Source organism: Lissotriton helveticus, chromosome 11 (assembly GCF_964261635.1).
Source record: "Lissotriton helveticus chromosome 11, aLisHel1.1, whole genome shotgun sequence".
Taxonomy (NCBI): domain Eukaryota; kingdom Metazoa; phylum Chordata; class Amphibia; order Caudata; family Salamandridae; genus Lissotriton; species Lissotriton helveticus.
Window position 1 is genome coordinate 704,143,566 of NC_136072.1, and position 24,561 is coordinate 704,168,126.

General features: G+C 42.6%; 1 protein-coding gene across 1 annotated transcript in view; it reads right to left on the reverse strand.

The window, feature by feature from the left end:
• Positions 1-24,561, reverse strand: part of LOXL2 (lysyl oxidase like 2) — a 443,363-nt gene that overhangs the window by 65,514 nt on the left and 353,288 nt on the right. The window contains exon 11 of the mRNA XM_078666555.1: positions 8,531-8,646. Within this exon, the coding sequence (XP_078522681.1) occupies positions 8,531-8,646 (116 nt within the window). The remainder of the gene's footprint in view (positions 1-8,530; positions 8,647-24,561) is intronic.

The window sequence follows — 24,561 nt, forward strand, 5'->3', positions numbered from 1 at the left end:
CAGGGCAGACCAGACTACAAAAGCCAATTCTTACACTGGGAAGGAAACAAGCTTCCGGGGACCGGTTTCTGCCATTTCAGGCGTCTTCGGCCCGGCTTGCTTGAATCCTGATGGTGCAATGAGCAAGGGACTCACATCTGAGTATACCCTTCCACACTTAGGGTGGACAAAATTATTTACAACAAGGGGCGGTGATGGACAGAGTCTCTGAATTAAGCAGAGTACTCTCACCCAGTCAAGAGATCAGGGCTAGATCCAACACCGTTTTTTAGCTCATTGCACCACCCCAGTTTCAGAACCTGGCTGTATGCAAATTAGTCTGTCCCTGGCCCAGTGCATCATGGGAACAGGGCAGACCAGACTACAAAAGCCAATTCTTACACTGGGAAGGAAACAAGCTTCCGGGGACCGGTTTCTGCCATTTCAGGCGTCTTCGGCCCGGCTTGCTTGAATCCTGATGGTGCAATGAGCAAGGGACTCACATCTGAGTATACCCTTCCACACTTAGGGTGGACAAAATTATTTACAACAAGGGGTGGTGATGGACAGAGTCTCTGAATTAAGCAGAGTACTCTCACCCAGTCAAGAGATCAGGGCTAGATCCAACACCGTTTTTTAGCTCATTGCACCATCCCAGTTTCAGAACCTGGCTGTATGCAAATTAGTCTGTCCCTGGCCCAGTGCATCATGGGAACAGGGCAGACCAGACTACAAAAGCCAATTCTTACACTGGGAAGGAAACAAGCTTCCGGGGACCGGTTTCTGCCATTTCAGGCGTCTTCGGCCCGGCTTGCTTGAATCCTGATGGTGCAATGAGCAAGGGACTCACATCTGAGTATACCCTTCCACACTTAGGGTGGACAAAATTATTTACAACAAGGGGTGGTGATGGACAGAGTCTCTGAATTAAGCAGAGTACTCTCACCCAGTCAAGAGATCAGGGCTAGATCCAACACCGTTTTTTAGCTCATTGCACCATCCCAGTTTCAGAACCTGGCTGTATGCAAATTAGTCTGTCCCTGGCCCAGTGCATCATGGGAACAGGGCAGACCAGACTACAAAAGCCAATTCTTACACTGGGAAGGAAACAAGCTTCCGGGGACCGGTTTCTGCCATTTCAGGCGTCTTCGGCCCGGCTTGCTTGAATCCTGATGGTGCAATGAGCAAGTTACTCACATCTGAGTATACCCATCCACACTTAGGGTGGACAAAATTATTTACAACAAGGGGTGGTGATGGACAGAGTCTCTGAATTAAGCAGAGTACTCTCACCCAGTCAAGAGATCAGGGCTAGATCCAACACCGTTTTTTAGCTCATTGCACCATCCCAGTTTCAGAACCTGGCTGTATGCAAATTAGTCTGTCCCTGGCCCAGTGCATCATGGGAACAGGGCAGACCAGACTACAAAAGCCAATTCTTACACTGGGAAGGAAACAAGCTTCCGGGGACCGGTTTCTGCCATTTCAGGCGTCTTCGGCCCGGCTTGCTTGAATCCTGATGGTGCAATGAGCAAGGGACTCACATCTGAGTATACCCTTCCACACTTAGGGTGGACAAAATTATTTACAACAAGGGGTGGTGATGGACAGAGTCTCTGAATTAAGCAGAGTACTCTCACCCAGTCAAGAGATCAGGGCTAGATCCAACACCGTTTTTTAGCTCATTGCACCATCCCAGTTTCAGAACCTGGCTGTATGCAAATTAGTCTGTCCCTGGCCCAGTGCATCATGGGAACAGGGCAGACCAGACTACAAAAGCCAATTCTTACACTGGGAAGGAAACAAGCTTCCGGGGACCGGTTTCTGCCATTTCAGGCGTCTTCGGCCCGGCTTGCTTGAATCCTGATGGTGCAATGAGCAAGGGACTCACATCTGAGTATGCCCTTCCACACTTAGGGTGGACAAAATTATTTACAACAAGGGGTGGTGATGGACAGAGTCTCTGAATTAAGCAGAGTACTCTCACCCAGTCAAGAGATCAGGGCTAGATCCAACACCGTTTTTTAGCTCATTGCACCATCCCAGTTTCAGAACCTGGCTGTATGCAAATTAGTCTGTCCCTGGCCCAGTGCATCATGGGAACAGGGCAGACCAGACTACAAAAGCCAATTCTTACACTGGGAAGGCAACAAGCTTCCGGGGACCGGTTTCTGCCATTTCAGGCGTCTTCGGCCCGGCTTGCTTGAATCCTGATGGTGCAATGAGCAAGGGACTCACATCTGAGTATACCCTTCCACACTTAGGGTGGACATAATTATTTACAACAAGGGGTGGTGATGGACAGAGTCTCTGAATTAAGCAGAGTACTCTCACCCAGTCAAGAGATCAGGGCTAGATCCAACACCGTTTTTTAGCTCATTGCACCATCCCAGTTTCAGAACCTGGCTCTATGCAAATTAGTCTGTCCCTGGCCCAGTGCATCATGGGAACAGGGCAGACCAGACTACAAAAGCCAATTCTTACACTGGGAAGGAAACAAGCTTCCGGGGACCGGTTTCTGCCATTTCAGGCGTCTTCGGCCCGGCTTGCTTGAATCCTGATGGTGCAATGAGCAAGGGACTCACATCTGAGTATACCCTTCCACACTTAGGGTGGACAAAATTATTTACAACAAGGGGCGGTGATGGACAGAGTCTCTGAATTAAGCAGAGTACTCTCACCCAGTCAAGAGATCAGGGCTAGATCCAACACCGTTTTTTAGCTCATTGCACCACCCCAGTTTCAGAACCTGGCTGTATGCAAATTAGTCTGTCCCTGGCCCAGTGCATCATGGGAACAGGGCAGACCAGACTACAAAAGCCAATTCTTACACTGGGAAGGAAACAAGCTTCCGGGGACCGGTTTCTGCCATTTCAGGCGTCTTCGGCCCGGCTTGCTTGAATCCTGATGGTGCAATGAGCAAGGGACTCACATCTGAGTATACCCTTCCACACTTAGGGTGGACAAAATTATTTACAACAAGGGGTGGTGATGGACAGAGTCTCTGAATTAAGCAGAGTACTCTCACCCAGTCAAGAGATCAGGGCTAGATCCAACACCGTTTTTTAGCTCATTGCACCATCCCAGTTTCAGAACCTGGCTGTATGCAAATTAGTCTGTCCCTGGCCCAGTGCATCATGGGAACAGGGCAGACCAGACTACAAAAGCCAATTCTTACACTGGGAAGGAAACAAGCTTCCGGGGACCGGTTTCTGCCATTTCAGGCGTCTTCGGCCCGGCTTGCTTGAATCCTGATGGTGCAATGAGCAAGGGACTCACATCTGAGTATACCCTTCCACACTTAGGGTGGACAAAATTATTTACAACAAGGGGTGGTGATGGACAGAGTCTCTGAATTAAGCAGAGTACTCTCACCCAGTCAAGAGATCAGGGCTAGATCCAACACCGTTTTTTAGCTCATTGCACCATCCCAGTTTCAGAACCTGGCTGTATGCAAATTAGTCTGTCCCTGGCCCAGTGCATCATGGGAACAGGGCAGACCAGACTACAAAAGCCAATTCTTACACTGGGAAGGAAACAAGCTTCCGGGGACCGGTTTCTGCCATTTCAGGCGTCTTCGGCCCGGCTTGCTTGAATCCTGATGGTGCAATGAGCAAGTTACTCACATCTGAGTATACCCACCCACACTTAGGGTGGACAAAATTATTTACAACAAGGGGTGGTGATAGACAGAGTCTCTGAATTAAGCAGAGTACTCTCACCCAGTCAAGAGATCAGGGCTAGATCCAACACCGTTTTTAGCTCATTGCACCATCCCAGTTTCAGAACCTGGCTGTATGCAAATTAGTCTGTCCCTGGCCCAGTGCATCATGGGAACAGGGCAGACCAGACTACAAAAGCCAATTCTTACACTGGGAAGGAAACAAGCTTCCGGGGACCGGTTTCTGCCATTTCAGGCGTCTTCGGCCCGGCTTGCTTGAATCCTGATGGTGCAATGAGCAAGGGACTCACATCTGAGTATACCCTTCCACACTTAGGGTGGACAAAATTATTTACAACAAGGGGTGGTGATGGACAGAGTCTCTGAATTAAGCAGAGTACTCTCACCCAGTCAAGAGATCAGGGCTAGATCCAACACCGTTTTTTAGCTCATTGCACCATCCCAGTTTCAGAACCTGGCTGTATGCAAATTAGTCTGTCCCTGGCCCAGTGCATCATGGGAACAGGGCAGACCAGACTACAAAAGCCAATTCTTACACTGGGAAGGAAACAAGCTTCCGGGGACCGGTTTCTGCCATTTCAGGCGTCTTCGGCCCGGCTTGCTTGAATCCTGATGGTGCAATGAGCAAGGGACTCACATCTGAGTATGCCCTTCCACACTTAGGGTGGACAAAATTATTTACAACAAGGGGTGGTGATGGACAGAGTCTCTGAATTAAGCAGAGTACTCTCACCCAGTCAAGAGATCAGGGCTAGATCCAACACCGTTTTTTAGCTCATTGCACCATCCCAGTTTCAGAACCTGGCTGTATGCAAATTAGTCTGTCCCTGGCCCAGTGCATCATGGGAACAGGGCAGACCAGACTACAAAAGCCAATTCTTACACTGGGAAGGCAACAAGCTTCCGGGGACCGGTTTCTGCCATTTCAGGCGTCTTCGGCCCGGCTTGCTTGAATCCTGATGGTGCAATGAGCAAGGGACTCACATCTGAGTATACCCTTCCACACTTAGGGTGGACAAAATTATTTACAACAAGGGGTGGTGATGGACAGAGTCTCTGAATTAAGCAGAGTACTCTCACCCAGTCAAGAGATCAGGGCTAGATCCAACACCGTTTTTTAGCTCATTGCACCATCCCAGTTTCAGAACCTGGCTGTATGCAAATGAGTCTGTCCCTGGCCCAGTGCATCATGGGAACAGGGCAGACCAGACTACAAAAGCCAATTCTTACACTGGGAAGGAAACAAGCTTCCGGGGACCGGTTTCTGTCATTTCAGGCGTCTTCGGCCCGGCTTGCTGAATCCTGATGGTGCAATGAGCAAGGGACTCACATCTGAGTATACCCATCCACACTTAGGGTGGACAAAATTATTTACAACAAGGGGTGGTGATGGACAGAGTCTCTGAATTAAGCAGAGTACTCTCACCCAGTCAAGAGATCAGGGCTAGATCCAACACCGTTTTTTAGCTCATTGCACCATCCCAGTTTCAGAACCTGGCTGTATGCAAATTAGTCTGTCCCTGGCCCAGTGCATCATGGGAACAGGGCAGACCAGACTACAAAAGCCAATTCTTACACTGGGAAGGAAACAAGCTTCCGGGGACCGGTTTCTGCCATTTCAGGCGTCTTCGGCCCGGCTTGCTTGAATCCTGATGGTGCAATGAGCAAGGGACTCACATCTGAGTATACCCTTCCACACTTAGGGTGGACAAAATTATTTACAACAAGGGGTGGTGATGGACAGAGTCTCTGAATTAAGCAGAGTACTCTCACCCAGTCAAGAGATCAGGGCTAGATCCAACACCGTTTTTTAGCTCATTGCACCATCCCAGTTTCAGAACCTGGCTGTATGCAAATTAGTCTGTCCCTGGCCCAGTGCATCATGGGAACAGGGCAGACCAGACTACAAAAGCCAATTCTTACACTGGGAAGGAAACAAGCTTCCGGGGACCGGTTTCTGCCATTTCAGGCGTCTTCGGCCCGGCTTGCTTGAATCCTGATGGTGCAATGAGCAAGGGACTCACATCTGAGTATGCCCATCCACACTTAGGGTGGACAAAATTATTTACAACAAGGGGTGGTGATGGACAGAGTCTCTGAATTAAGCAGAGTACTCTCACCCAGTCAAGAGATCAGGGCTAGATCCAACACCGTTTTTTAGCTCATTGCACCATCCCAGTTTCAGAACCTGGCTGTATGCAAATTAGTCTGTCCCTGGCCCAGTGCATCATGGGAACAGGGCAGACCAGACTACAAAAGCCAATTCTTACACTGGGAAGGAAACAAGCTTCCGGGGACCGGTTTCTGCCATTTCAGGCGTCTTCGGCCCGGCTTGCTTGAATCCTGATGGTGCAATGATCAAGGGACTCACATCTGAGTAAGAATTGGCTTTTGTAGTTTGGTTTGCCCTGTTCCCATCATGCACTGGGACAGGAACAGACTAATTTGCATACAGCCAGGTTTTGAAACTGGGATGGTGCAATGAGCTAAAAAACGGTGTTTAATTCAGAGACTCTGTCCCTCGCCACCCCTTGTTGTAAATTATACTACTGAAATGAAAGCAGATAGTAGTTATTCAGATACGATGTGGAAAACTGAGCAAGCTATTTTGTGTAGTACATTTAAGAAGAAATGCAGGGTGCCAGTTATTGGCGGCTATATATTGTTTGGTGGCTGGTTGCCAAACTGCCGGGAAGTCAAAGAGACAGCGTCAACAATTTCAGCTGCAGCTTGCCATCCAAATCAAGTTTTGAAGCCGCAGACCTTTTCGGTTTCACTGACTCCGTGGATGCATTTTCGATGAAAATGTACAATGATGTTCTTCATTTTTGAAAAAGAAGAAGGGGCATATTTACTAACATTTCACGCAATGGAGGGCAGCAAGCAAAGTTGCTGCACAGCGTTGCATGAATGGGAGAGAGCTGAACAGCACCATATCTACTAACACATGGCGCTATTCCCCTTTCTACCTGCGCTGATGCACTTGGGGTTACCGAGCGCCAACGCCGGCCTCCTTGCACCTTGGGCAATGTTGCCTGCCCTATGGACAGAATTGTTTTTGTACAGCAATATATACCATCCAGCTCAAAAATAATCCTTAGAGTCATATTCCTCTTTCTATGGATGCTGCATGTAATGTATAACTATTGCAAAGTATCGCACTGCAAACTGACATTGCATGGCTTTGTAAGTGGCAAAAAGGACTTTGTGTCGTGGCTGTACCACAAAAGTGATGCAACCCAGACAAAAATCACAGCAAATCTGAGTTAACAACTCTATATCTCCAAATCTCCGACCCATTGGGAGTATTCTCTCAGGGGGCCAGGGACATTGCTCATTTTTAACCTTCTGGGACCACCATGCAGATGAAAGGAGCATTGCTTGCTCCAACCTTCTGCTACCATGAAGATGGTGGTCCTTGGCCCACTATGAAGGAGTTTCCAATGCTGGAGTCTGCAGAATCTCCGCCAGTGGAAAACGTGCTTCCTCCACCTCTAAATGAGATGGTGGAAATACAAAGAATGTGCATGGTACATCCTTGAATTTGTGTTGTGGTGCCACTGTCCTCTAAATTACCACCATTACCAATTATGTTTGGCTTTTTTATGCAACTCATTACATACACTGATGATGATATCAACCTACATCACTAGAAAGACTAAAAGTACAATATACTAACGTGATCAAATAATAGGGAAATAGATGCATGAAAGGCATGAAAAGCATGTACGGAGTCTTCCAACAGGGAAAAAGTACTGGTCACAGGCATTTCTGCTGTACCCAGCTTGTGGCTCTAAATAATGTTTGCTAGACATTCCCCTTTTAAATCATACGTTGATTGCATTTTGTTTGTGGTGATAAAAAAATCATACATAGGAGACCCGTGACCATGAGTTTGGTGAAATAGTAATTTAATGTATGTTTAATATGTTGCTGCGATTTAGAATGTTGCTGCGATTTAGAATGTCCCATTTACCCTGAGAAACGTATTCCGGTTGAAGATATAATTTCAGGTCATCCTGTGTGGAGGGGGTCCGTTTTTTATGTGTTATGACTATCTGCGAGTCTATTCCATTTGTGTCGTTTAAGAGTTTCAAATCCGAGGCTTCGGCGTTGCCCTCAGGTTGTTTAATTTAATGTATGACTTGTTGTGGCCTTATTCATTTCTACCATCTCACTTTTGTCACATGCCTACTCTTTTTTTAGTTTCTTAGAGGTTTCTGATCACAGTAGCAAATCTGGATTGCTGTATGGCAGTATGAGGAACTAATGTTTGACATCAACACTTTGTTACAAGATTAAGTAGGTTTGCGGAGTAGCACTTATATTAGATTTGATAGAGATTTTAGGCATCTTCAAACACACAATGAACTCCAGAAAAGAAGGGTTCTGAAAGGTCTAGAGATGTAATTTTTCATTGCTACTTATCGATTCCAATATGTTAAACACTTTCTTGCTGGGAAGTAGATTGCCACCCAACCTCAAGTAGGCCAATGGACTATGACACGGATAAGATTACTCTGCTATCCTAGGGGTATAACTAATGGGGAAAAAAACTATACAAAAAAGTATAATTAATTCACAATACTTTCTCTGATAAATGGAAGGCTCCCTGTAATCAGGACTAATTTATATTTGAGTAACTAAGGCACAAAACAATTATGTAGTTTCCTTGAAAGATTGGAACTTGAATGCAAGCAATAACGTTATTGCCAGTTGCTTTATCTTTAGACTACCCTTTGTTCCAGAATATTATGGCAAGGCGAGTTCCCAAAGGAGTAAAAGCGGATCTATCAGAATTCGATATTTGCTCTGTTTTTCTATAAATGAAGGAGGCACTTGACATACAAAAGCCTGCAGTGCAATTACCTGCTTCGCATTCACTGTCTTCCAAGCAGAAACTGGCTTTGTGTCCTTCAGCAACCTTAGTCCCATTAAGGCTCAGTAGATCGTAGTGCGTAAACACCTCCATACTGTGGTAATGCCTGCAAAGAGAGAAGGCACAAAGGCAATGAGGAGCTGCTAACTCTCAACCGTCGTCTTCTGTGGAACCACACACAATCTGTTATCAAACAATTAATCCTCTGTTGTGTTATTTTCCAATTCCTAAATGGGTCTGTGCCCTTGCTTTTCAAATCTAGACTTTAAATTTTCTATGCTACACACCAGCTTGAGCCATGGTATGAATAAAGACTGGACTTTGAATCTGGTGTGGTGCATTCCAGATCTCCTCTTGCACAAATACTTGTCATATCTATAGGCAGCCATCTTTGGTGGGATGCTTGCTCACACTTACCATTGACAGAAAGAAGTGCAGGCCATCGGCCATTTATTGAGGAAGACGCAGCCCTATATATGTATTTGTGGTTACTCATTCTACATAATTTCTCTAGTATTCCCTCATGTGGTCTGAAACATGTTAACAGTATTCTGTTTAACCTCATGTCACTTCTAACATGTATTCTCTGGCTGTTATTATGATTCACAACATTATGCCGTTCGTCTCATGCAACCTGTAGCTGGCAACTTGCTCTTATGTGAAGCACTCTGTTGTACATTTACAACTTCTCACAGATACAAATATCTGCTAGAGATTGCTCTATGAAAATTCCGTCATTGGGACATCTGAATCCATGTCCTCTATTTTCACAAAATATTCAAGCAGCTGTTGTTTAATACCACCTTAGTTGAATGTGTCCCTTCTCTATCGGATCACCAAAACACCCCAGTGAGTTCATGCGTTTTGTTCTGTGGTACACAATATATTAAATTGTACCTTGGCACACATTTGACTCTTCAGGCAACACTCAAACAGGCACCCGACCGAGGCTGGGTGCTCAAAGAAGTATCCCTGACTTTTCTGATGAAACTGAAACTTGCTGTCCATTGGCAAATGGACGGAGGGCCATCAAGTGATTTGTCAGACTAACAAATGTGTAGAAATCAATGTGTTCATAACTCCCAGGCTGATTAGATGTCATACAGTTAATAGGATATCTGACCTTGTACCAAATCCCCAAATATAGCTTCCTGCTTGTAGCCACCACGTTTGTGACTTTTTTTCTCCTCTTGCCGGTCACCAGTACCAAATTAAGAGCAAGTACATAATGCAGTAAATTATGTGGTTATGTACCTCAGCTGTGGAAAAGGAAATGAGTCCTTTCAGCTTTTGAGACATACAGCAAAATTAAGGCACTAACCGCCTGATTCATCAAGCTAAATTGCACTTGCAAAGGGCAAGATTATCAGAATCTTGCCTTTTGCGAGTGCAATTTTTGCATTTGGGATTCATCATCCCAAATGCAAAATTTGCTATTTAAGAATTCGCACATTTGCGAAGAATTGAATTTAAGGAATCTCTATTTGAGATTCCTTAAATGCAATTCATGAAGCATTTTAAAATTGAGAAAATGCAATTTTGGGCCGCTATTTACCGAGAGGTCAGACCTCTCGGTAAATAACAAAAACTTAGAAAAATGCTTTTAAAAGCATTTTTCTAAGTTGCATGTTGCACACACACATGTCCTTTGGACATGTGTGTGCGCAACACCTGTTTCAATTTGCATTTAAGGGGTGCTACAGGGTGTCCTTTGGACACCCCTGGCACCCTTTAAATCGCTATCTTATTTGCGATTAGCTAATTGCTAATCGCAAATAAGGAATACTCCCCATTCATTCCTATGGGCCATAAGGCCCATAGGAATGAATGGGGAGTATTCCTTATTTGCGATTAGCAATTAGCTAATCGCAAATAAGATAGCGATTTAAAGGGTGCCAGGGGTGTCCAAAGGACACCCTGTAGCACCCCTTAAATGCAAATTCTTAAATAGCAAATCATACCATGGCTCAAGCTGGTGTGTAGCCTTTTGGCCCATAGGAATGAATGGGGAGTTATTCCTTATTTGCGATTAGCAATTTGCTACTCGCAAATAAGGAATGTGTAGGAATCGCTATTTATTTAGCAATTCCTACATGAATACCGTTTTGCGAGTCCTTAATAGCGATTCGCTATGAATCGCTATTAGGGGCTCGCAAAACGGCCCGTTGATGAATAAGGCTGTAAGTGAAAGAAAGACAAAGCCGTTTTGAGTTCACAGGCCCTGTGATTCGCAAACTCACATCTTAGGTGACCACATAAAGGTTATTAACAATGTACCCAGCCTTTTAACAAATCAAAATATTCGTTACAACTCGCACCAGAGTTCTTTCGTCCATTTCCAAATTGCAAATAGTAGGGACAGGAAAGCGTTGTTACCCTCCTATTAAAAACAAAAACATGTAGCAATGGTTTTGGACCACAATTACAGGGGCAAACCATTGATCAATTACCTTACCTAGGGTTGGGGTGGTAACTGATTTACAAAGGGGAAGCTGTCCACATGGAACAGCTTCCTGTGTGGCAATCATATCTTCTAGGGAAGCAGGAAATTGCCTTGAGCCCTACTGCCTGCTCCCCTAATGTCTTCTCATATGGGAAACATTTTTGTAATGCAGCATCTGTCCCTTACATCGAAACAGGCTGCTTTAAAAAACATTGTTTTCCATTTGGAAATGTAAATGGTGACTGGAGGTCTTGCTGTCAGGGCCGGACTGGCCATAGCGGGCACCTAGTCATCATTGAATCTGGTGAGCCTGGCGGTGTTGAGTGTGATGATAAAAATTAGGGGCATATTTACAGGCCTCTATCATCAGAGGATCGCCACTTTTTGCGAAGTACCTGTGGCGATAGGGGTTTCGCCTTATTTACAAGCCGGCTTTAAGCCACTTAACGTGGCTTAACACCCCCAGTTTATTGCTAGTGAAAAGGGTGGGTAATGCGTGTTGTTGTGGGCATTCATCCGCAACACCCATTGATTTTGAGGCTGCCCCGTATTTACAAGGGTGGCGTAAATAGGAGGCAGCGCCAAAATTAAGACCAAAGAAAACCTTATCTTAACATGGTGAAATGAGGCGAAATGCTTTATTTCTCCTTGTTTTTGTTTCTATGTGTGCTCCATTGTGCAGCACACATAGAAACAGCAAACTGCCATGAATGATTGCTTATTATGTGCTGGAAGGTGTCCCTTCCTGGACATAAACAACCATTTAAACAAGCATTTTTAATGCAATAGGTCTCGCATTTGAGCTATTGGCATTGTAAATGACAAGGCCTTTTATTTATGTATTTTGAAAGCCTGCAAACGCGTGTAAATATGCACTTTGTACTTATAGTCCTTGCTTACGAAATGCACATCTGGCAGTAAAACAGGCACAGTTACTGACAGCCTTGCTTCTCGTAAGCAACTACTACTATAAGTACAAAGTGTGTGCTTATGCACTGATTGCAGGTTTTCAAAACACATAGATAAAAGGCATTGTCATTTACAATGCCAGTAGCTCAAACTCTCGCAAATGCGAGACCTATTGCATTGCAAATGCTTGTTTCTTTCTTGAGGAAAATGTTTTCTTTTACGTGATCACTATGGAATGTATTAACAAGCTAATACAGTGCACCTGCAGAGTATAGGCTGGTCGGATGTATTTTGTTATGTTGCAGATAATTGTATGGTTGAAGGACGTTTAGCGAAGCCTTATTGTGAATGCTCTTGAGAGAATAAGGCGCTTAGATTATTTCTGTGTGCCTTAACTGGATTGGAGAGTTTTATGGAAACCATTTGCAGGCGTATCTAATGTTAGAACTGGGTGATTTACACTAGTGTAGAGTATAATGCAGATCATCCATATTGCAGACATGCTTTTGTCCACTTTCAGACAACTTAGAGCAGAGTAGTGTGCTCCTCTTATGGGAGAACTGATTTGTACCAATTTATCCTCTCAAGTATCTGAATTTGACTGATTTGAACTTCATAATTACTAAATGCATTCATTTATTGATACTGATTCGTTGATTTGGATTAGTAAAAACTTTTAACCTTTAATAAACTGTTACGGTTTGAAAACGTAACCACTCTGTCCTCCTAGTGGAGTCTAAGGTGCTTCACTTTATTTAAATGAATTGATCTGCTGACTAGCCTCAGTTCAGTTGTCAATTTTGATGCACCCGGAATTTGCAAGAAGAAAAGCGCTACAACAGTCGTGGATGGAATCTCAGGGCAAATCTGCCTTTTCTGTGATGTTGTTTCGCTAATTTAGGACTGAGAACAAAATTCTGATTGGCTATCCTCAAACAATCACAATGTGCCAAACAAACAATGTACATCCTAGGGCTCCCCAAACTCTTTTGCAGACATGAGAGACGGGGCTGTCAGAAGAAGAGTGGTTTCCAGTGTTATGGCAAAGCAATAGGCCATTTTTCTGGTCAGCCTGCCAAACAGATTTTGCTGCGTTTTTGGATGAATCTGCCTCGTAAGTGAACAAAAACATTGCATTCTGCTTTAAAAATGTGCAATCTGTCACTTTCAAAATTTGGTGAAAATCTAGCACACACGTGTTTACGTTCTGCTCTTTGGGAACTCTCAATAAATACATTTACAGCATGAGTTGGGGGAGATGCTCTATTTGTATGCACCAGCGCACTGCCAACATACCCCTGTGTTGAGTCTACCGCCCCTGCAATGATGACCCTCTGCAATCAGCACACTTCAAAGGGTACTGTAGGACTCCATGTACCCGCATGGAGGGACTGCACTTCTCTTTTCTAGCAAAAGATTTGTTTCAATGCTCTGTAGCATTGCTGTGTGTGCACGCATACTGAAGAGCCACTTTGTTCCTACCAGCATCCTCCTTCACTGTACAATACTGTCTATCACATCTAGAATACCTACGTGCTTAGTATACAAATAGAATGATGTATCCAAGAACTGCCCCACCCCCACAAAATGCTCTACGTCGTGTGCTCTATTTAAAGCATTTGTCAAAAGGTGGCAACATCTATTATGCCATGTCTCTACAAAAGACGGTGCTCACACAATACAAACAAGTGAACGATAGAAGAGAGCCTGGTGGGGATGTATGACATTACAATGCAAGCTTTTACATCGCATGCCTTTACAACGCGGTTTTTACAACGCATGCCTTTACAACGCATAGTGCTTTGGGGCGCTGGATAGTGAATTGTTTAATTTACTATTCCAACTCCAGTCCCCGTGGATAGTAGGGAAGGTGTTGGATAGTACATTAAACCTATTCCCTATCCTAGAGCGCCCCCCAGCGCAATGCGTTGTAATGGTTTGCGTTGTAAAAGTTGCGCTATAAAGGCACTGCGTGGTAAAAGTTGCGTTGTAAAGGATGTTCCCCGCCTGGGGGTGTCGTGAAAAAATGCAATGAAAAAAGATGACATGGTGCATGTGAATTCCCAAGTATAATGAACGGGTGTCTCTCGGGCTTGAATGAACCAGTGGTGCGCGCGCACCACAGAGGAGCGGGGGCTAGGGAGCGTGGCAGCAAAGAGAACGCGTGCTGCTGCACGTGCTGGCCACCGACGGGAATGAGCGGAGAAAAGGCAGGACATGCGCCCGCCTTTGCTCAATTGCGTGCTGTCTTTTTTTTAAAAAAGCATGTGAAAGCCAATGGCAGCCGCGGAAAACTGCTCACACGCACAAGCGTGTGGGCAGCTTTCAGTACCCCATACAAAAGGGATCTCGCGGCGCGACAGTGCTGCGCACTGTAACGCAGGCCCGAGCCCTAAAAATTATGATGTGCAACTTTAATGTGTGCTGTACAATGCAGGACACATAGGAGTTGCAAATTGCCATTCTGGATTGAGTATGTGCAGGAAGGGACACCTTACTAAGCATAAACAATAATTCCCTCAACGAAGGCACCCTTGCACTATTGTGCAAGGGTGCCTGCATTGGTGCTAGGTACCTGAATTTAGCACCAGGTCAGGAAGAAACACAAGTGTGCGCCCTATTATTGTAAATACGGCGCATTGCTGAGTTTCCAAAGTGATGGAGCTTGACGTTAGCAATTTTGGAGCTAACCCGCACTCTGCCACTTTCTTGTAAATATGCCCTTAGTGCGGATCGAAAAAATGAGTGTCAGTGTCCCCAAACTGAAAACACCCACAGAAATTAAGTACTAGCTTTAACTGTGTGTTGATGTCACTTATTGCTGTAGGAGGGGTTTAAACCTGTGAACGAAAAAAAACATAACTTTGAAAGAGTCTCTTTTCAGCTTTTTTTTAGTAGTTTGTGCCCCTTCATACTTGAAGTTACATATTTTTTTAAAGGGGGAGTTGATACACATTAAAAAGTAAAGTGGGGCCTGTGCCTCCTTGGATGTGTTTATGGTCTGTCAACAATACCAAAGACAAATGCAGAAGAGCATTACCACTGCTGTCAACACCGTCTGCAGTCACTGCTCAGAAGGAGCAAGGAAATACAGCTGACTCGGAACATTTTCGAGCTCCATCTTTAGGTCCTGTTACTTCGCTCTCATTGGTGGAGCATCAGTTTAAAGGATGAATATGTGGCACAGCTGCCATAGCCTAATCCAAGGCAGAGCAATCACTGTTGTTGCAACAGGTGCAGTGTCCGAGGGACTTGCATTCCAATTCAGGCTGTCTTTTACTACTCAGCCGGAAGCAGAGGGTCCATTTTTCAATGCTTACATCATAGCCCATGGCACCCTTGTTACTCCACAGCGTCTAAATGACAAAGGGATGTAGGGGCATATTACCAAGGGCCTTATCGCCGCTTTAGCGTGAATTTTTCCCGCTAAAGCGGCGATAATTTTATCGCCCTATTACCTAGCTGTCGCTAACATCATATAGCGACAGCTAATAGGCGATAGTGGGCATTTAGGGGCCCACTTTGCATGTCAGCGATAATTATCGCTAATGACATGCAAAGTGGGCGTGCCAAGATGTTAGCGACTGGAAACAGTCGCTAACATCGCTATCCCCTATCACCAACTTTTGGAAATAATCGCGCTAATGATAATATGGCTGGCGGTGTCTAATAGGGTTCCATGTTTAAATATCGATTACAAAAATATAGTTTACAAAAATATAGATGTAAAAATATCGATTACAAAAATATCGACTCCCTATACTTAAACAGGTAAGTACAATAATATTGACTCATAAATATAGATGTGAAAAATATCGACTTTAAAAAAAATATTATAACTTAAATTAAATAATTAAATATTATTAATATTATTAACAAAATAAATAACATTACATTTATATTTTAACTATTTATAACAAATAAACATTATAAACTTAATAAATGTGTACATATACATATATTTTCTTAAATACATTTTATTATTACCTTTATTTAATTAATAAACTTTAATAATTATATAAAAATAAAATAAAAACATATATAAAACATTTTGAATTAAATAACATTTTCTATATTTAATTAACACATGAAAGTATTTAAAAATAATAATACATACATTTAATAACAAAATTAAAACATTAGTAGTTAAAACATTCCCACTCCAAAGGGTGCAACAGTAGGGAAAGCGCTGGATAGCGTAGGGGTAAAAATTACTATTCCCACACCAGAGGGTGCAACAGTAGGGAAAGCGCTGGATAGCGTAGGGGTAAAAATTACTATTCCCACTCCAAAGGGTGCAACAGTAGGGAAAGCGCTGGATAGCGTAGAGGTAAAAATTACTATTCCCACTCCCGAGGGTGCAACAGTAGGGAAAGCATTGGATAGCTTAGGGGTAAAAATTACTATTTCCACTCCAAAGGGTGCAACAATAGGGAAAGTGTTGGATAGCGTAGGGGTAAAAATTACTATTCCCACTCCAGAGGGTGCAACAGTAGGGAAAGCATTGGATAGCGTAGCTGTAAAAATTACTATTTCCACTCCAAAGGGTGCAACAGTAGGGAAAGCGTTGGATAGCGTAGGGGTAAAAATTACTATTCCCACTCCAGAGAGTGCAACAGTAGGGAAAGGGTTGGATAGCGTAGGGTTAAAAATTACTATTCCAACTCCAGTGAGTGCAACAGTAGGGAAAGCGCTGGATAGCGTAGAGGTAAAAATTACTATTCCCACTCCAAAGGGTGCAACAGTAGGGAAAGCGCTGGATAGCGTAGGGGTAAAAATTACTATTCCCACTCCAGAGGGTGCAACAGTAGGGAAAGCGTTGGATAGCGTAGGAGTAAAAATTACTATTCCCACTCCAGAGGGTGCAACAGTAGGGAAAGAATTGGATAGCGTAGGGGTAAAAATTACTATTCTCACTCCAAAGGGTGCAACAGTAGGGAAAGCGTTGGATAGCGTAGGGGTAAAAATTACTATTCCCACTCCAGAGGGTGCAACAGTAGGGAAAGCGTTGGATAGCATAGGGGTAAAAATTACTATTCCCACTCCAGAGAGTGCAACAGTAGGGAAAGCGTTGGATAGCGTAGGGGTGAAAATTACTATTCCCACTCCACAGGGTACAACAGTAGGGAAAGTGCTGGAACCCAAAACAATAAAAAAAAATCACATTTTTTATTAAATTTAATTTCCAATATAAACATAATTAATATGTACATTTAAATATTTTATTATTAACAAAGATAATTAAAAAAATATATATTTACACATTATTTAACACTATAATATCCACCACAAACCTAAAAATAATTACGCAATTACATTTAATATTTACTAATTAATTATTGATAATTAAATTATTTTTTAAAATAATTAATTAATTATTTAATTGACAGATTTCACACCATATACACTTATAAACACCACAACACAAACCTAAATTTAATTACACATTTACAATTAATAATTACTAATTAATTAATGGTAATTAATTTATAAAGTATTTAATAATCGATCAATAACAATTTATTAATTACTTCACACCATTTACACATATAAACTCCACTACATACACCTAAAATTAATTAAACAATTAACATAATTAATTAATATAATTAATTAATTAACATAATTATTAATAATTGACTAATTGAAATGAATTAACAAATAAATATTAAATTAACACATTAATTAATCAATTAATTTTATATATTTAAATTACTTCCCACCCTATTCCCCTATAAACCCACAACCCGCTATGGAGCTAATAACACAAAATTCAACATAATGTACATTAATAACTATTAAAATTCAAAAACATATATTAAATGAAAAACAATTCCCATTAAAAACACTAAAATACATGACATTATTAAAAAATCGATATTTTTGTAAACTATATTTTTGTAAACGACATTTATTACAACTATATTATTGTTATCGATATTACTTACCTGTCTGTCGATATTCTGGTCAAACTATATTTTTGTTATCGATATTTCTTCATTTCGATAGTTCTGCAGGGATATTTATGTCAGACGATATTTCTCTGACGATATTCCTGCTCTGCACCGTCTAATAGACACCGCCACCATATTAAACCTTTTCCGCCACGGCCGCAAGGCGACCGGGGCGGAAAAGCGACGGACGCTCTTTCCGTCCGCCGCGGTCCCCAATGCTCAACTCAAAACTTTTTATGGACCAATCACCCACTTATTTAACGCTGTATAAAATAAACACCCCCAATGATTTCTATGATGATAGCACATGGTATTGGATTAGGCAATCGGGTGACAATTTTATGAAATGTGTATTATAAATTGTTTGAAATTTTATAGATTATTTTCTTATTGCGATTTGTAATGCTCACTAGGGCTGACCTTGTGTAGTGAGTGTGAGTCCACCAAAGAGTTCTTTCTCTAGGAATGATATGGTCAGTTTTTTAATGTCAGTTTTAACCTAATCTCAGTGGTGTGCTGCATTTTATTCGCAAGCAGAATCTGCAGCTCTCTAGACCAATGAAGGTCAATCAATTAAGCTACTGAAAATAAAATTAAATTAACATGGAAAGTTACATCTCAAAATGCTCCCTTCAGTATTTACATACAAGTACATCCCACCTTACAACATAGTATCTGATGTATACCACATATTTAAAAGGGCGTAGATGAAAAGATCAGGTTGGAGGTATCAGAGAATGGGCACAGTTAAGCATTTTCTATGCTGGATCAAAGAGGCAACCATTCACTTGTAAGGTAGGGCAGTCCTCAAGCACTGTAATCAGTATACCAGAGAAGAAGACTGTAAAAGAGAATGTGGCAGAGTCCTTGAGACAGGCTGTCTTTTGTGGCCTTGCTAGACTGTATGGTTTCGCAGCCAGATGGGCAGAATCAGTCAGCAGCACGCAGGCATGCATTTATTTCAATAAAATTGCTTAAGAAAGCAAAACCTGCATATTTTCCATAAGGAAATAGTGTGTTTGCGAACCGCCCAACCTAAAAATACTGCCAGAGGTTCTTGGTGTTCCTTCGCGCTTCCATTGGGCCTCTTGTTCCTCAATGTTACCATATTTCCTTTAAGTACAGTCAACGACTGGGAGTACATAGGAAAGGACGGAGCTACAGAGCTGAAAAGGAGGCCTTTTGTGGCAGCCAAATTATTTACTTTGAAGTTGGCAGATCTGTCTGGCTCCATCCCAAACATATTAGGTCTTGGGTAATTCCTACAAATTTTGCATGGCTGAAATAGGTGTTTATAGTGTGGAGTGTTTACTGAGTCACGGTTCTGAACAGGAATGTGTTCTTATTCCTTCTGATAGAAATCTCTGGTGATTGATGTTTGCAAAAACAATCTTTTGCTCTGTACTGTGTAGAAAGATAGGAATAGGGACAGTACGGGCTACGGCAGTGATTGGGAGAGCAAAATAAAGGTTTTTATGACATCATCTGGTTCATTCGCAGAGATGTGATAGAGCGGCAGTGGTATGTATGCCCCATGAATATCGAAGAAAGATTATCGAGGTATGCAAATATTGAGGACAAAATATTGAATCCAAAATCTCAAAAAGTAAGTATAGGTTGTCTATACCTACCTCCACAGATATGACCCTGACTATATATCTATTTATCTTCTAGGTACTTAGACACGGAGTTAGGAATAGTAAATCTATAAATCCGCTATATGCACTTATATTTTGGTCTTCAGTATTTTTTTAACAATATTCTTGCCGCACAATATTCATAGTCTTGACATTCAGTAGTATAATTATCAGCAGTGCATGGGGTAGATTATGTGGTTAAGTGGTTAGAGGGTCGATTGTGAGACCTGAAACCTTTAAGCTTGCATCATTATTTACTTGTGCAAAGTAAGTGATTTTGTGATAATCACTGCATCTCCTAATATATCAGTTTCTTTAGCTGTCAAAAGTGGGGGTGCTTAGAAAGAACACAGATAAATAGGTCCTATAAGTTGTGACGCTATCATTTTCTAGAACAGGCACCGCACGCCTTGTAAAACGTTCAAAGAGTCCACTTAAATACCTATTTGCAACCTTGATCCTCTAATTGAGAGCGTAAACCACAAATTAATTTTCTTGGTACAGTACTTCATTGATTCATGCAGTATGATCCTATTGTCACCAGATTGCTAGGAGAGTATCCATCAGCGTGGCCCAATATCTCAATGACGGCTGCCCCTTGAGTCAAGAGTTTCAGGTGGAAGCGCCAGATGAGGCTCAGCTGTTGGAAATCTGATGGTTTCCCCACCTCTAAAAGAAGTTAGGAACCATAGGTTTGTTGGGGCTAAAGCCCTGATCATTTTTTGTGGGATTACCACTCCACCAAATCTTACATTAGGCCCCAGGTTATCTTTTTCAAAGATGAACATAGTTAAGGTGCATAGTTAAGGTACACAATGGAAGAATTCAATGAATTTCTTCAGAACATTCACATTGACGGTAAATAGCACTCATTGCTCTATGGGAAACCTTACCTTGGGTTCCCAGTTGCTACATGCTACCGGAATACATCATATGAAGTCCATAAGTGAGAAAAAGCAGTGCTTTCTTTCATGGATATGGCCACATTCACACATCTGACGAAACTAAGTAATTCCATGTTATGTAGGTATCCAGGTGCTAGAACAACAGATAGTTCTATCTCGCAAATGAAAAGCACGGATTCTGTCAACTTCGAAAGGATGGAAAATCGAGTTGGTCCGGCCAGGAATCAAACCTCTCAGCTGTATAATAGACACAGATATTAGCAGTGGCTGCAACAAACGGGCTATGTTGCCAACTGTTGCGGGCTAGGTACACCAATGCCCGGAAACAGTGAAGATGTCCAGGGCAGATAGAGAGGAGCAATGGACACGGTGATGGACAATGGATTTTCCACTGAATTGGTGTCAGTATCTTTGAGTGTGAGAGGACAGCATCCCTATATGAATGTACTGGCTTCGCCAATGATTTTTGGCGATCCTGAATAGTTGTACCCTGTATGGCCACTGAGAATCAACGGCCATACTGGGTGCCAGTGAGAGATGCGGAAACACGTCTAAGCACGAAAGTGCGTACCTTCTTTCATTCTTACTCGGATCAATTATTACGGCTACACAAGTTGATATAGCATTTAACCGAAGAGACACCAATTACACGTGAACTGAGAATCCTTTTTTCCCTGCCTTCTTGGCCAGGCTGGAATTATAACCGGTCCAAAGGTTGACCGCTCACCTTAATGCCAATTAGCCCTGAGTAAGTCGTGGGTTACTCCAGTGCGACGAAATACATCTTGGCTGGACCAACGGAAGAAAGAAAATTAAAATACAAATAACTGTATACAGTCTTGTGCATTATATTGCTTTGCTAAAAATAATGGATGATATTGTGTGTGTGCTCGGGCTTGTAGAAATAGTAAGGCCCTTATTGCACGCTCCCTGTGTTTTAGTGTGGGAATACCAGGGGGCCAAAATCACTTATTTGAGATCGAATTCCAGCACCAAAATGCAGAGATTACGAGTTAGTTCCCCAAAGCATGGGAAAAAACATGCAGACCCAGGGAATATTAGGTCCAGTTCTGTTTGTTTGTCCCTATTCCAGGGAATATAATGGGCCCATAACCATATCCATTTTCCATCTGATTGGAGCAGGTGGTTAATGGATGAGGAGGTTTGTTTTGGCCCATGGAGCAGGTGTTTGGGGCAGGAGAGGCAAGAGAATATACAGGAGTAGAGGGTAGAGCTACTCTCCATATGTTGGAGTAAGAGAGATGAGTTGTCTGCAGTCCCAACAACTCTTCTGTCAGGGCTGGGTCCAGTGTATCTAGGGGTGGGATTACCAGGCCAGGTATTGAAGGATCAATGAGTTTGGATTTGGACACATGCAAATATCTTGAATTGCCTGGTGTAGCATCCCCCTAAGGATACCACCCTGAACAACTCAAGATAAAGGCCTAAATGTATAACCATATGAAGTTGTGTGTGCAATGGATTACTATTACTGTTCACTGAGAAAGAAGGACCGGAATATATGTGTTTAGTGCGTTTCCAACCAGATCAGCTGAGAAATATGAATCTGCTGTCGAGGTAAGGCAAATTTGATGTAGTATATAAAACCAACAAATAGAAACACACTTTAAACTCAAATGGCTAGGAACTAAAGGCAAAAAACTAACCTCAAAGACACCTCCGCCAAAGACCTGTGTGTGCTCCCACCTTGATCTTCTTAAAAATATGAAAAACTAGATTCATCCGCATAAGGGATACGCACCTTCTATATTTGGGTTATAGAATATAAAATTATCGTCCAGGTCCATGTACCTCGAAATAGGCTCAAACAATTCCTCCTCTCACAACTGCATTTTGTCATGTGTAAAGACCAGTTTTAGGTCAGCACTTAGAAGCAGCTCGGTACATATAGGCACTATATAAGTGCACTCAATTGAATACTCGCCATGGTCAAGAGCACAAAAGGTACGCTAACATTCTTCAGTATAATCCTCGTGACCCAAGAGTCATCTCTTTTTTTACTACTGACTTTTCTGAGCATGGGTACTCCAGCCTCATCCCGGTATTCTTGTTAGTTTTTGCTTTCTATTGCTTTCTTTTGCCTTGTAAGCAACAAGTTACATTTTCACTCAGAACGGTTGAGGTAGGGGTGACAATGTCCCTAATCTCTGGTATACAGAGATTTGAAGGCCAGTTCTACCATCATGGATGAACTCTAGGTGGTCTGTCACTATTGTTACATCTTGTGGCACTGTGAAAATATCTGTTTATGAGATACACTTTCTTAGCTACTTGTTATCTAGCTCACAGTTTGTTTGACATTGAGAAATGAACTAGAGTCACTGAAGTGTTGGTGTTGAAGGGGACATTGTTGCTCTCAACACAGTGGCACCCACTAAAGTAGCATTTTAAAACTTACCTCAGACCTGCTACTACAGCCTACAATTTCAACCTGGCAAAAATATAACTTTTACCAGACCTAAACCTTCCTTTTCAATCTTGCAGGATACCTCTAGCTTAGGCCCTAACCACCATTAGGACAGGGTGAATGGTAGTTAAAAAGTAGGGCATGTGTTTTTAAGTTTTACATGTCCTGAAAGTAAAAAACCCCTAAAGTTGTTTTTCACTGTTATAAGGACTATCTCTCCCAGATACTAACACAGGGTTAACTTATTACATTTAATGTATGCTAACTACAGATTGGGAGCAGATAGAGACATGTTGTTTACATTTAAATTAATTTTAACTTACAATCTTTTTTAACTGTGAAGTTGGATTTAAGTTACAATTTTGAAAATGCCACTTTTAGAAAGTTGGCATTCTCTTGCACAACCAAAAGTGCCTTTCTGCCAGTGCTCTGGGTCACATGGCTGTGAATGTCTCTGCTGTTAAAGCTTGTTTCAGACATGGGAACAAAGAAGAACCAGGTGTGAGGGGAGTGGGTTGTTTTTACAGGATGGGCAGGGAGTACCTGTCACTTGCCTTGATTATACTTCATGAGGATCTGCCTGCAGGACACTTAAAGGAACCTGACAGCAGGCCAGCCCTGCTTTTTGTCGTGTTACAGTTTGGAGTCAGGCCCAGGGGAAGAACTGACCAGAACCAATATTACGGGTAGGTCAGAGAATTCTCCCACACAAAGGCTGGCACCAGGTATAAAAAGAGACCTTCAGAACATCTCATCAGAACACTCATGGACCTATGGAAGATTGAGACAAAAGACTGCCCTGGAAAGAATGCCTTGCTGTCTAAGAAGGAGAATTGAAGCTGCTTGCCTTGGTCTTGGGGTATCCATAATGACCCCAAGGGTCAGTTGGATGACCTCCTGTGTTAGCTACAGGTACACAACAATCAGAGGCATCCCTGCAACTGCCCAGTTGACTGGCACCAATTGGACCAGCCTAAGCCCTGCTGCTGGCCTCTGTTAGATTGAGTGTGGATCTTTAAGAGGTGCCCCAAGGCTCTGAACCCCTGGCTGGCATTACTGTGAACACCTCCTCAAGAAAAGTTGAAAATCTTGATATTTGGGCTCCTCAAGACCACAATGTGACATCTTCGTGCCAAGGATCGACAAACTGTGATGGCAGCAAATACAAAGCTCCCGCGGGATCTGCTCTTTGCGCCAACAGCAACCGCCCGCGATGACTGGCAATGCGAGACCTGCACTTTGAGCTGTCAGTGACAGCCCACAGCAATCGCCATTGTGAAGCTCCAGCAATGACTGGCTCTTCCTGTTACAACAACGCCGGTCTGCGCTGCTTCACGTGTAACTTAGCACCCCAACCTTAGGAGGGCACTCTGGTGGGAAATAAAGCCCCCTTGTGATTGACGGTGAAGCAGTGAGACTAGATCTCTCAAGCAACGAGAATGTGTGTTATTTTGGAGGTTCTGTAGGTCTACATTGGCGGCTGACCATTATGAACATTGCAAGCATTAATTGATTAAATATATATTGCATAGAACACAGACAAAAAAGAAAAGAAGCAACATAAGGCTGTCTCAACCCTAAATGCAGTGTTTAGGGGAAAGGACTTCCCATTTAACAGTGTGGGACCTTGCCATTTTACTTCATAGAATCTAACTTCTAAAAATAGTACAGTGTTAAAAAAAGAATTGATGAAGTAATGGATTTCCTGTGCTTGTAACTGTAACTTCCTGATAAAGTATTACTGA